The sequence below is a fragment of the Lithobates pipiens genome, unplaced genomic scaffold (genome assembly GCF_037356315.1).
Source record: "Lithobates pipiens isolate NorthernLeopardFrog02 unplaced genomic scaffold, aLitPip1_a1.2 Scaffold_1, whole genome shotgun sequence".
Taxonomy (NCBI): Eukaryota; Metazoa; Chordata; class Amphibia; order Anura; family Ranidae; genus Lithobates; species Lithobates pipiens.
In genome coordinates this window covers 203,028,986-203,042,383 of record NW_027507685.1, presented here as the reverse complement: position 1 = coordinate 203,042,383, position 13,398 = coordinate 203,028,986, and the positions used below count along the sequence as shown (strand labels likewise).

The 13,398-nt window shown below is 45.9% G+C and overlaps 1 protein-coding gene across 1 annotated transcript in view; it reads left to right on the top strand.

Moving 5' to 3' along the window:
* The window catches only part of TSPAN15 (tetraspanin 15), a 62,444-nt gene that overhangs the window by 40,045 nt on the left and 9,001 nt on the right, over positions 1-13,398 (top strand). The window contains exons 4-7 of the mRNA XM_077480625.1: positions 3,320-3,415; positions 4,642-4,758; positions 7,361-7,411; positions 10,126-10,242. Coding sequence (XP_077336751.1) covers positions 3,320-3,415; positions 4,642-4,758; positions 7,361-7,411; positions 10,126-10,242 — 381 coding nt within the window. The remainder of the gene's footprint in view (positions 1-3,319; positions 3,416-4,641; positions 4,759-7,360; positions 7,412-10,125; positions 10,243-13,398) is intronic.

Below are 13,398 nucleotides of genomic sequence, written 5' to 3'. Positions count from 1 at the left end.
GCAATTTTACTCTGAATTGTATTCTTCTAGGGTGGACTATGGGGAAGAGGAGGTGCGTGACTACATGGCCCCCATCCCGCTCTTAGAATTGGGGGTTGAGGCGGTGCAGGATCTGGAACTTCCCATTACTGTCGAGGAAACGCTCTCTGCAAATCGTGCCCTCAGCCCGAACAAGACACCAGGTCTGGACAGCTTTCCGGCTGAGTGGTACGACACATATGCAGACAGCCTGGCCCCTAGACTGTTGAATATGTTTATAGCTGCTCGGGAACAGGGGGAGCTCCCTGAATCTTTGAGGGAGGCGCTTATTGTGTTAATACCGAAACCGCACAAGGACCATGAGCTGTGTGAGTCCTATAGGCCCATATCCTTGATTTAATGTTGACGCCAAAATATTAGCAAAAATTTTAGCCCTGAGACTTAATAAGGTGATAGCATCTGTTATTCATCCGGATCAAACGGGCTTTATACCCGGGAGATCAATGGCGATAAATCTTAGGCGTCTTTTTACCATTCTCCAATCGGAGGGCCAGGATCCGGACACACGAGTAGGGGTGTCCCTAGATACGCATAAAGCTTTTGACTCAATAGACTGGTCCTATTTGCTAGCGGTCCTTGGGCGGTTGGGCTTTGGCCCGAGATTTGTGGCGTGGGTGAAATTGTTGTACACTAGGCCAGGGGCAAGACTCAAAGTGAATAATATTATTACAGACTCGTTTGAGATTACAAGAGGCACTCGGCAGGGGTGTCCGTTGTCGCCCCTGTTTGCCCTAGCTATTGAACCATTGGCGGCGAGCTTAAGGTCGGACGTAGGAATCAAGGGATGTAAAATAAATGACAGAAGAAAAAACCTCCCTATATGCTGATGATATGCTTCTCTATTTAGCAGATGCAGGGGACTCATTGAGGAATGCACTGGATCAGATATCTAGGTTTGGTGCATACTCAGGATTTAGAGTGAACTGGACTAAGTCCATGCTTCTCCCGCTATGCCCCGGATATGATCCTGACTTACCACCGGAGGTATCCTTAAAGAAGGTTTCCCAGTTCCGTTATTTGGGGGTTGAGGTGCAGCTACCATTGAGTAATTACACTAAAAACAATATCTCACCTCTAGTGCTGAGACTGAAAGAAAATCTGCAGACATGACGTACCCTGCCCCTCAACCTTCTGGGTAAAATAAATATATATAAGATGATATATACCTATCTCGCTTTTTATATCCTGTTGTGGCACGCACCGATCTATATCCCTAAAAAAAGTATTTCAGGGTATCAATAAAATACTAATATCCTTTCTGTGGGGAGCCAAACCGGCTAGAGTGTCACTGGACACGTTGCACCTACCAATTCGATTGGGTGGTTTGGCTCTGCCAGATCTACAGGGTTATTATCTAGCCTCCCAATTGACACATGTGCACTGGTGGGGCTTCCCAGCACTGGATATTGCCTCGGTGGCTACTCAGGCGGCCCAGGTCCACTCTTATGAAGCACTAATTAATGTACTATACAGAAATGGCCCCTATCCTACACATGGAGCTGATATCCTGAAGCTATCCCATAAAATATTCCATATCTGTAATGTTAAAATGAAGGGAACTAGCCTAGCTGAATCGCCCAATGCCCCCCTGTGGCATAACCCCCAGCTGGCGGAGATTTATAAAATACCGAATGGGGAGTGTTGGGCGAAATATGGGATTAAGTATGCACACCAACTTTTTCAAGAGGGAATTTTCAAATCATTTACACAATTTAAAATTGAATACAAACTGCCTAATACATTTTTTTTTTATAGATATTTGCAGTTACGGCATGCTGTATGCGCACAATATGGTAGACAGGAGGTGATACTGACCCCTTAAAAATTGGAACAGCTAATAGCGGAGGAGGACCACACCAAGCTCATATCTAGGTACTATTTGGCTTTAATGGCGCCTTCCTCTGTCAGGATGGGCAGGGTGTCCGCACAATGGAAGTCGGACATTCCGTCCATCACAGAGGAGTCCTGGGATGAGGTCTTGGAGACAGCCCTCCCGTCGGTGATCTCGGCTAGAGACAAACTGATACAGTTTCACCATCTTTACAGAATCTATTACACCCCACTGAGGCTCCACAAAATGGGAAGGATGGACTCCCCTGAGTGCTATAGATGTAGAGGGGCGGTGGGGGACTTCTTTCATATGGTCTGGCTATGCCCGGAAATAGCAAAGTTTTGGAGAGCGATCCTCGCATATCTAGAAGATGCTTTAGCCCTACCTAATATCTATTCTCCTGCCAGGTGTCTGTTAGGGGTGTTGGAGGAGGAAGGTATATCTACATCTCAGAAGACTCTACTTAGAATACTTTTTCTGTTATGCTAAAAAAGCAATTGCTCTTAAATGGAAGGAGGCCACCCCACCGTCCTTACAATATTGGATTGAAATTGTTAATGGCTCGCTGCCAATGTATAAACTAACGTATACAGCCAGAGGGAGCACTAAAAAATTTGACAAAATATGGGCAGGCTGGATTCAATGCGCTCCGTGTGATGGCATAACGGATTAGGGTAGGGGGGGAAGAGGAGTAGACAATTATTAAAGTAAGGGGGACTAGGTAATGCTCAAGATCCTGCACATGATGGTGATTCTATTTTGTTTAAAACATGTCGGTATTGGTGAAGAATTTGAATGGAGTATGCTGATACCTACGTAGAGCCGTGGGATGAAAATGCTGTTATTTGAATATTGTGACTAAGCAACACTGGTCTGTGAATACCAGTGACGATGCCTGGATGTAAAGTTATGAACATGTTGTATACAGATGTAGACTGTTACCTTTGTTTATTTGTTATAAAAAAAAAGAATAAAAAATTTAACCTTAAAAAAAAAAAAAAAGCATGGAACAGATCGTATGAAACCATCGTTGGTAGCGTGCGTTCCAAGCGACCGCAACTGACGTCAGTATTCCCGGAAACAGTGTCAACGTTTTGCCCTCCCGCAGGGCATCATCAAGAACACACTGGCTCTGTGAAATGTGTGACACAGCAGTGCCTACTCACAAGTAAGTGTGGGTGGGTGTGTATAGCCACTAAGTTTACAAACTTAAAGATTGTCCAGAATAATAGGCGTAGGCTAAAAATAATGGAAATACGATGTTGAAAGAAATGTGATTTTTACAGTTTGATCATCGATATACTTTGTAAGGCGTTCACTGACTGAATTGCTGCTCGTTTTGCAAACTAGTCTGTTGCTCTGTGGTGCATTTCCTGTCTCCCATAAAAGCATTACCTTATGCCTTTCCCATCTTATAACTACGGAATATGTGACCTGTTCCTTCCCCAGACCATGGATATCCTAAATCGCAACATTCGCCGCGGAATACGGAATTACTACGATGACCTTGACTTCAAAAATATCATGGACTTCGTACAGAAACAGGTGAGAATTTGCACGCTCTGTGCCATTGATGGAGAAATTTCACATGACACGCTAACTTCAGTAACAATCCATCAGCTAACATTCTACTCAGATTCCATCATACTGGGACCCAGTGCTGTCTGTCAGTGGCATTTAACACAGCGATTTTTTGAGATGGATTTTTTTTTTTTTTATTATTTTTTTTTTTTTTTTGATCTCTCGAATTCTGTACAACCAGCTTGGTGTGTGTGTCTGTTTTTTGGGGGGTTTATTGTGTGTGGGGTTTTATTTTATTTATTTTTTTTTTTATTTTTTTTTTTTGTTTTTTTTTTTTTACACTAAGCTCAATGCACACATTGTGGTGTGAATGGACCTGAAGTCATATGAAATTCATTGAGTGAGTGGTCCTGTTGACACCACCTGGCACTCAATCGGATGCAATCCCTGTATGAAATTTGTAGATGCCGGGGTGTCTTTGTGAGAAAGGTCTCCCTGTCGGATAGTATCCGCCCTGTACTGAGCAGGCGCAGCGCTTGCGCAGTACGGAGGACAAAGAACGCCAAAAGTCTCTGAACATGAACAGCTGTACACAATGCCTGCGCAATTAACACTACATTGTGCCACATGTTTCCGATGCTTGTGCAACTCTGCAAGGGGCGGGTGTAGGGGCGGATGCACACAGAAGAGGCCGCATGATGGCCAGAGCTCATATGATGGGGGTGCATCTCTCAAAGGGGCGGATGTAATATTGAGAAGCGTGTAAACTAAAAGTCTTTGCAGTTTTACAATGATGGTCAAAACTGATAAGGGCGGGTAGTTCAATGTTGATGGGCAGGTAACAAAGATCCGCCCCTTTGAGAAATACACCCCCATCGTATGAGCTCTGCCCATCTTCTGTATGCATCCGCCCCGACACCCGCCCCTTCCATAGTTGCATGAGCATCGGGAGCGTGTGGCACAATGTAGTGTTAATTGTGCAGGTGCCGTGTACAGCTCATAAACAGTTGTTCGTGTTCGGAGACTTTCGGCGTCTCCTTTGTCCTCCGTACTGCGCAAGCGCTGCGCCTGTGCAGTACAGGGTGGACACTATCCGATGGGGGACCTTTCTCAGCAGAACACCGGCACTGCAGATTCGTTCACCCGTGCTCTTTACTGCGGATGGGAAATTCAGTGTGATGTGGGTTTATTTTATTTTATTTTTTTATTTTTTTTCTAATCTGTACTGACCTTGAAATATTTATCTCCAGTTCAAGTGTTGTGGAGGAGAGGAATACATGGACTGGGAGAAGAACGAATACCACTCTTGTACAGCTCCAGGGCCTCTTGCCTGTGGTGTCCCCTACACGTGTTGCATCTCTAATAAGGTAAGGAAACAACCATGTACAGTGGGGAAAATAATAATTTGATCCCCTGCAGATTTTGGATGTTTGCCCACTTGCAAAGAAATTAAGGGTCTATAATGTTTATCATAGGTGCATTTTAAATGATAGACAGAATATCAATGGAAAGTCCTGAAAAAAAACGCGATATAAATTGAGTTGCAGTTCAGTGAGCAAAATAAGTATTTGATCCCCTACAAACCAACAATAATTATGGCTCCCACAGACTGGCTGCAGTATGTGCTCATATGGTACACAGATTAGTCCTGTCAATTTAAAGCGGAGTTCCACTCAAAAGTGGAACCTCCGCTCATCTGCCCCCCCCCCCCCCCCCCATTTGGCACCTTTCTAAGGGGAGGCGGGGAGCGTGTACCTGTTTTTGACCGGTACCCTTCCCCCACTTCTGGGAGATGGCGCCGTGGAAGTTTGGCCTTCCGCCTTTCTTCGCTGCCGGACCAGTTAGCGGAGCAAAGTCGAAAGACTTCATTGCCGGTTTCCCTTAATGGAGATGGCAGCAGCACCTGACAGCTGATCCAAAACTCGGCTGGGGTGCCAACATCATGGGCTCACTGGACAGGTAAGCGTCCATATATTAAAAGTCAGCAGCTACAGTAGGAGTAGGACCTTTTTAAGAAGGTGCTCCTAACAACTTGTTCTGTGTATAAAAGACACCTCATCACAGAATCTTTCTTCCATTCAAAACTCGCCATCACGGGCAAGAGCTATCAAAGGACATCGGGGACAAGATTGTAGACCTGCACAAGACTGGAATGGGCTATAAGACCACCAGAAAGAATCTTGGTGAGAGAGAGGCAACTGTTGGATCGATTATTCGCAAATGGAAGAAATACAAAATAACCATTAATCTGCCTCAGTCTGGAGCTCCATGCAAGATTTCACTTCATGGGGTAGGGATGATCATGAGAAATGTGAGGGATCATCCCAGAACTACATAGGAGGGGCTTGTGAATGATCTCAAGGCAGTTTGGACCACAGTCGCCAAACAAGCCACATGTGCCTTCTTGAACCCTCCTCAAAAAGGCACATGTAATTGATTCAGAGAAGGATTTGGGAGAAAGTGCTGTGGTCAGATGAGACCAAAATTGGCCTCTTTGGCATTAACTTGACTCGTCGTGTTTGGAGGAAGAGAAATGCTGACTACCACCCTAAGAATACCATCCCTACAGTCAAGCATGGAGGTGGAAACTTGGGGATGTTTCTCTGCTAAAGTACAGGCTGACTTTGTTGCATTGAGTGGCCAATTGACGGGACCATGTATTGTAAAATCATCTTGAATGAGACCACCTTCCCTCAGCCAGAACACTGAAGATGGGTCATGGATGGGACAATGACCCAAAACATACCACCAAGGCAAAAAAGGGGTGGCTCAAGAAGAAGCACATTAAGGTCATGGAGTGTCCTAGCCAGAAGAAAATTTATGGAGGAAGCTAAAAGAACAAATTTCCAAGCAACAGCCAAGAAGCCTTAGGGATTTAGAGAAGATCTGTTAAGAGTGGACCAAAATCCCTCCTGAGATGTATGCAAACCTGCTAGCCAACTACAAGAAATCTCTTGTCTCTGTGCTTTGCCAGTATGGGTTTCTCCCCCAAGTACGAAGTCATGTTTTGTTTGGGATCAAATGCTTCTTTTACTCACTGAACTGCCACTCAATTTATAGTATTTGTATCCTGTTTTTTCTTAATTTTTGGTTCCCCAATGGATTCCCTTAATTTGCAGGGATTTCCTATCGCTTACTATTTGGCTGTGGGACAGGAAGTGAAGGGAATTCTCTGCAATGGGACACAGTTATTGAAAAAAATCTGACGGGGGTTATAACCCTCCCTTACTCTATCCAAAATGAAAATTGAGTTTTGCCCATAGTCCTACTTTTACTGGGAATACAAGTTTCTCGGACTCGCAACTTTCAGCTGCCTACTGAAGTTGCAGGTGACACCTATGGGAGTGCTTAAACTCCAGTGAGGATGTTCTCATGACCTGTGCTAAAAACACATACTCATCGAATCCATAGAAGGTCCACTTAACTACACACACGAGCTGCGTCTCTATGGTCATCCTCACCCCCATCAGATTCATTTTCAAAGAAGCGCATGAAAAAAAGTATTAGATTCATAGGATTTTCTTTCCTATTGCTGAAGACCAGCTTATATGTAGCATTCTCAAACGTAGCCACCCAGAGACAAATACAAGAAAAGTCCTAAACTGGCCATACACTGTGCGAATTTCAGCTGGTTCCGGATGAACCAGCCAGCATTTGCTTTGTTGTTGGGCTGTTGGCCCCCTCCCACCTAAGTTTTTATTCAATTGAAAAATTGAAGGAGCTCGGCAGAAAATTGTCAGCCGAACAGCAGCTGCATCAAATGGGATGCAGCCACTGATTGGTATTCTGACGGCTCTGGTTGCTCTCAGAATATAATAGCCCTAGCAGGGGCTGTATAGTGTGGATAAATGGAATCTCAGTGTGTGGTCATCCTTAGGTCTAAGACGTGTAATTTGGTTATTATATACAGCCATCTTGAATAGTATGAGCAGTGCTTAGTTTTATTTTTCTTTCTTTCTTTTTTTGCAGACAACAACTGTGATGAACACATTGTGTGGATACCAAGCCATGAAGTATAATGTACATATTTAACCACAAATTTCACTTTGTCCTTTTGTTCATCGTCCATCATATTGCGCTTTTCTTGTCCATTTATTTTTTTTTTTTTCTTCCCTTTTTTTTTTTATTTTTTTTTTCCCGTTTTCAGCTTGTACTTTTTAATGTTTCTATTATTTCCATGTTTTCTTTTAATTTCCCAATTTATAGTGCCATCTCTTTCTCTTCCTTGTCTTCAAGTAAGCTTACCATTTGCATTACAATCAGACCATATGATCTTTGTACAATTAATAATGTAATATGGTGACTAAAACTATTCCATCAATCTGTATCCAATCAGGCAGGCCGCTGCATCCCAAAGTTGTTGGTAGATTGTACAGTCAGATTGTAACAAGTGTGTTGAACTTTAGACATTTAGGGACCATTTACAATGATGTGTTTTTGCTGCACTTTTACTTTGCTAAAAGCTCAAGAAAGACTCAATAAAAATATTTCCCTTTTTTAAATCTTGAGTTCCAATGCACTTTGGGTGCAGTGCAATTGTGAAAAGTCCTGCATGCTGTATCTTTGGAGTGCTATTAAAAAGCAGACCTAAAACGCATCTCCCCATTCAAAATAATAAAATGCGCCAAGCGTAACGCAGTTGTATTTTTTGTTGCGCATTTTGAGTCGCATATCGGTGTTTCACATGTGCATGCAGGTCAGGCAACCATAATTTTTTTTTTTTTCCCTGAAATGCTCTGCTTGTCTGCACTTTTTGGGGGGGGGGGGCACCTGGTTTTGACAGGTACCTGCTCCCACTTAGGGCTCAGTTCACCAGTTTCCCTTTGTCAAGATGGCAGCCTCAGCACCCGATAGCCGATTTAAAAAATTGCTGGATTCCTGGACAGGTAAGTGCCCTAATAAAAGTCAGCAGCTACAGTATTTGTAGTTGCTGACTTTCATTTTTTTTTTTTTCTAAAAGGGAACTGGAGCTCCTCCTTTAACGGCTACAGCGCAGCCAACTAGTTCTGGGATGCTATCTTATGGCAGCCTCCCGTGATCCTGCCCGCTGTGCCCAGGGGACACTGCCAATGAGCGGCTCTTTACCATGTCATCAGCTGTGTCCAATCACTGATGTGAATAGAAGCCGGTTATTGGCACTCCTTTCCTAATGCTGACAGCATGAGGAGAAGAGAGCGGATAACTGACTTCCCTAAAAGGGACATGTACACAGGGGCGTATCTGCTCCCCCCCACCCGCCCGCAGAAGGGACACTAGCGGTCGGACTGGCCCACCGATCCGTCATCCCATTAAACGAGGCTGCTACAGAGGTACAGATTTGCCAGACTGACCACTGTAGCGCTGGCTCTGTCTCCGTCTCTGCCCCCATCTTCACCGATGAATGAGGCTCTTACTGGCCACCGCTTTCTAGAGCTGCCTATCTTCCAGCAACCAATGACATCACGGCCGCGACTCCCCGTCCTGCAAAGGGAGCCCGAGGCGCTCCCAGCTTTCAAGGTGGAGGAGGATTTTACTGCCTCCTTCTCCGCGCTAAGTGCTCTCGATGGTCCACCCACCACTTCTATGATCTTCTCCGAGTGCGTATCATCATGTGCAGTCTGCAGAGCCAGAAACCCATACAAAGAGGAGGGGTTCATGCTGGGACTTGTAGTCCTTTGCTTTTGGGGGATGTGACTGCAGGTTCCAGCATGAGCCCCTCAGAGCTGAGGATGTAACACCCTGCTCTCCTCAACTAGTGAAGGACTACAGGTCCCTGGCATGAACCCATGAGATCTAAGGGGTTACATTCTTAGATCTCAGGGGTTCATGCTGGGACTTGTAATCCTTCAGTTTTGGAGGGAGTCACATCCTTAGATCTAAGGGGCTCATGCTGATGTGATTCCCCAAAAAGTGAAGGACTACAGCTAGGTCCCAGCCTGAACCCCTCCGAGCTGAAGACATGGCACCCCCCCAATTAGTGAAGGACTACAAGTCCAAGCATTAACTCCTGAGATCTAAGAATGTAACCCCTTAAATCTCAGGGCCCAGGGATCATTTATGCTTGGACCCCACGTAGCCCCCACCACCAGAGACCCCCACATATCGGCCACCACCAGAGACCCTGCATAGCCACTTAAAATTCCATGCACCCACTTGAGAGTTCACACAGCCCACCAGATATTTCACATTTAATTTAGAAATGTTTATAGCTTCATCTGTTCGGCTCTGTAGAAAGGGGAGGGCCGACGAAAATGCTCAGCCATCTAATAGAAAAAGGTGGCGCCTAAAAAAGGAAAGGGTGGCGTTTATAGATGAATGGGCATGTCTTAAACTGGAAGGGGTGGTGAAAATTTACATAGGGGGTGGGTTGGGGAAGATCCCCGAAATTTAGTCGTGTCTAGAGAAGCAAAATACACCACTGTAGTACAATGATAATCGGTGTCCTGATTATCAGTGCTGCCAATCTGTGCCCACCAGTGCAGCCTCATCAGCACACATCATGGAAAGAGAAATTGTTTGGATACAGTGTTGCATGACTGCGTGATTGTCATTCAAAGTGCAACAGTGCTGAAAGCTGAAAATTGGCCTGAGCAGGAAGGGAGTAAAAGTGCCCAGTAGGCAAATGCTTAAGGGAGAATTGTATTGGATGAGATGGGCATCATAAGCTGGTCTTTCAAAAGCTTTAGTCAATTAACTCCTTTCTTCCTACATTGCTGATATGTTCCTTTTTTTTTTTTTTTTATTCCCATCTTCAGAGACAGGAAGCAGAGAGGATCATCTATCCCAGGGGTTGTACAAATGCCGTCATTATGTGGTTTTTGGACAATTACACTATTATGGCTGGGGCACTGCTAGGAATTCTTCTTCCACAGGTAAGTCTGTATAGTCACCACATTAAATATGTGTAATAATTCAGTGGTACAGAGTAACAATTTACAAGCATTGGGGTGACCTGTTGTGACCATTATTCAGAATAGAGGGGCAGTCTTTCTGGGGTACATGAGAAAATGAAAGGTCTCTTTCCTGCATGACACGCCTTTATTTATTTAGTGTTTTTTTTTTTAAAGTGTATACCCAGGAAAATTAAAGTACAAACGTACTATGCGCGTCCCTGCACTGTGGTGTGCTCACTTAATATAAACTAAATTAAGTTGGGGGCGTGGCTTGACTATGGCAGTGTGAGGATGCACTGGCAGGAGCTCTGCACAGGAACGGGCTGAGAACCACCCGTAGTGCACTCCAGACAAGCCAGGAGATCACTCTGAGGAACAGAGGACCTGAAATTACACATTATTTCCTATAGCAGCACCCCGTCTCCTTGCTGGCCGCATGGAGCAAGATGGCACCGCCACGAGTTCCTCCGGCGAGCGCCGCAGCATCAAGTAAGAAGGCCACACAGGTGGGGACCGCAGCAATGGAGGAGGGTTTTCTCCCCCTCATCCACAGGGTGCACTCCCCAATACAGTCCCCTGCCATCCCTTTCACAGGCACACAGCTAAACGCTGAAAGTGCAGGGGGAACGAGTGACCTCACAGAGGGATCCCTAAGGGATATGGTCCCAGGTCTGCCCACTAAGCAGGACTTTAAATGCCATGGCAGCCTCGATTTAGTGAACACTCTCACAAGGGAGCTACATGATTTGAGACAGCAAGTCGACACAGTGGAGGAGAGGGTAACAGTGATGGAATCGTCCAGTGCCACCACTGATGCTCACATCACTACCCTGGAGACATAACACAGGGCTTTCCGCCAACAGCTTGTGGATGTCCAACTGCAGCTTGACTACGGCAAGAACAGGAGCCGACGGAATAACTTCTGCCTCCGAGGCATCCCAGAGACCACCATGGGTCCAGATCTCCGCACTAATGTTGTAGCTATCCTGAACCAGGTCCTGGGTAAGCCACCTACCGCTGATCTGGAATTAGATAGGGTCCACCGTGTACCGGGCCCAAGGGCCCCACCCTCAGCATCATGGATCTCCCACGTGATCTTCTTTGCGGGGTTCACTTTTTTACCTTTTTTTTTTCCTGAGATCTCCACTTAAACCCATGTCATGCAAGGACTACTGCGACTGCTGCTGGAGGTGATCTGGGAAGATGAAGCCACATACCACTTCCACCTGATCGTCAGGAAGCAAGGATCAGAGTTCCACCTGACCAACTCCTGGACCTGTTTAGCTTCATCGCCAAGCCAACTGTCAGTGTCCCCAACTGGTTTGATTACCTGCTCTCACAAGAGACCCCTGGCCCACCTTTGCCCAGGTAACAATGGGTCAGACGATTGCGTTCACGTGCCCCAATCGCAAGGCTGCCAAATCATATCTAACGTCATCTGAGGCCTGACCGCTTCCCCTACTCCACGGACTGGTAAGACTATGCAGTATTCCCTTTTTATGGCCCCTTTTGGAACAGACCTGACCACTCTCAAGATCCAGGCCAACTATGGGACACGTTGCTGTTGACTTTGCTTGCGCGACTTTTGCAGGGAGGGTTTATTTTGATGGGGCGGGGGGCAATTTTGCTCTATATGGTATTGGGCTGCAACATGAGTTGACTCAGGTAGCCCTGCTTGCCATTTCCCCCCCCAACCTGCATTCCTTCGTGGCGTGCGGTGGGTACAAGGGCTATGCTTAACTGCACCACGGAGAGGCCCTTTTTCTGGGTGCTGACCTCCCCGTGTCGGGGAAATAGTGGGGCCTGTCTGGCAGAAAAGCCTATCTGGTTCACATAAGGTCATTACCAATGTGCCTCGTCTTGTCATTGCATTCTTAACCTTATTTTTTTCTCCTTAATACAGCAAGTGTTTACTTTCACGTGAGAATGGTGCCCCGGTCCTGGTGCTTGGGGCGCAGGATCTCTGTGCATACGCTACCTGTTGGTGCATGTCATGCACGTGGAGTCCTTTCGCCCCGGGGATCCCTTCCGGTGCATCAACACTGTGCAGCTACAGAAGCTAAACCTCATTATTTGCTGCATAAGCACCAGTTGTTAATAAGAGCTGTTCATATATGGCCGTTAAGTTGGTCCTAATGTTATCTTTTACATGGTTCTCACTGCCCTTATCTCCTAACATAATGATTCTTGTGTTTCCATTAACCTGTTATACCGTTGCTTGGTTTATAGCAACCTTTACCCCAATTAGAGCGCCCCCCGCTAGGGCACCACCAGTGCTAATCAGGGGTCCATAGAGTAATTGCATTTGAAGACTAATCCCCCTTCCCCCTTTTATATATTTTGTTTTTAATTTTCTCTCCTTCTCCTATTCTTCTATCCCTCCCATTGTCCCTTTCTCTTTCCAGTGGTGTTGCCACCTCAACAGGGTGAGGTTCCTGGCCAGAGACCACTACTTTCTTAATTTTAATAACAGTGGTCGCCACCACGCTAAATGGCATTATGGGTCTCCTGAAGGTCACCTTCCTCAATGTACGTGGCTCCAATATACCAGAAAAGCGCTTGCAGTTCCTAGCTGACTTGCGCGAAGGCAGAACTCAAATGGCCTTTTTACAGGAAATGCACTTCCATGGTGAGCGTATTCCTAAATTGACCAATGGGGCATTCCCGGTGGCATACCACAGCACATCGCCCAACTCCAAGTTCAAGGGGGTCAGCATCCTTCTGGCAAAGTTGGTAATGTGGACATTTGATGCTCAGCGGGTGGATCCACAGGGACGCTTCCTTCTCCTGAGGGTGTTTGCCGTTCAGGTCACCTTTGCTAATGTATACTTCCCCAGCGTGGATCACCTGCAATTCTTGCGGAAGCTGCTACCTCAGCTGCTGGAGTTCTCAGAGGGGATGCTCATTTTCGGGGGGGGGGGGGGCCTCAATTTTAGGATGGATCCATCATTGAACGCCTCACGCGGCTCCTCCCATCTCTCATCTGTGCATCTTAAGTGGATGAAAGCAGATCTCCACACTCTGCGTCTGATAGACCCTTGGCGACTGCTACATTCCCAGGATCGGGACTATTAATTTTTCTCCCAAGTCCATCACTCCTATACGAGATTTGACTATTTGTTGCTGTCACATAAA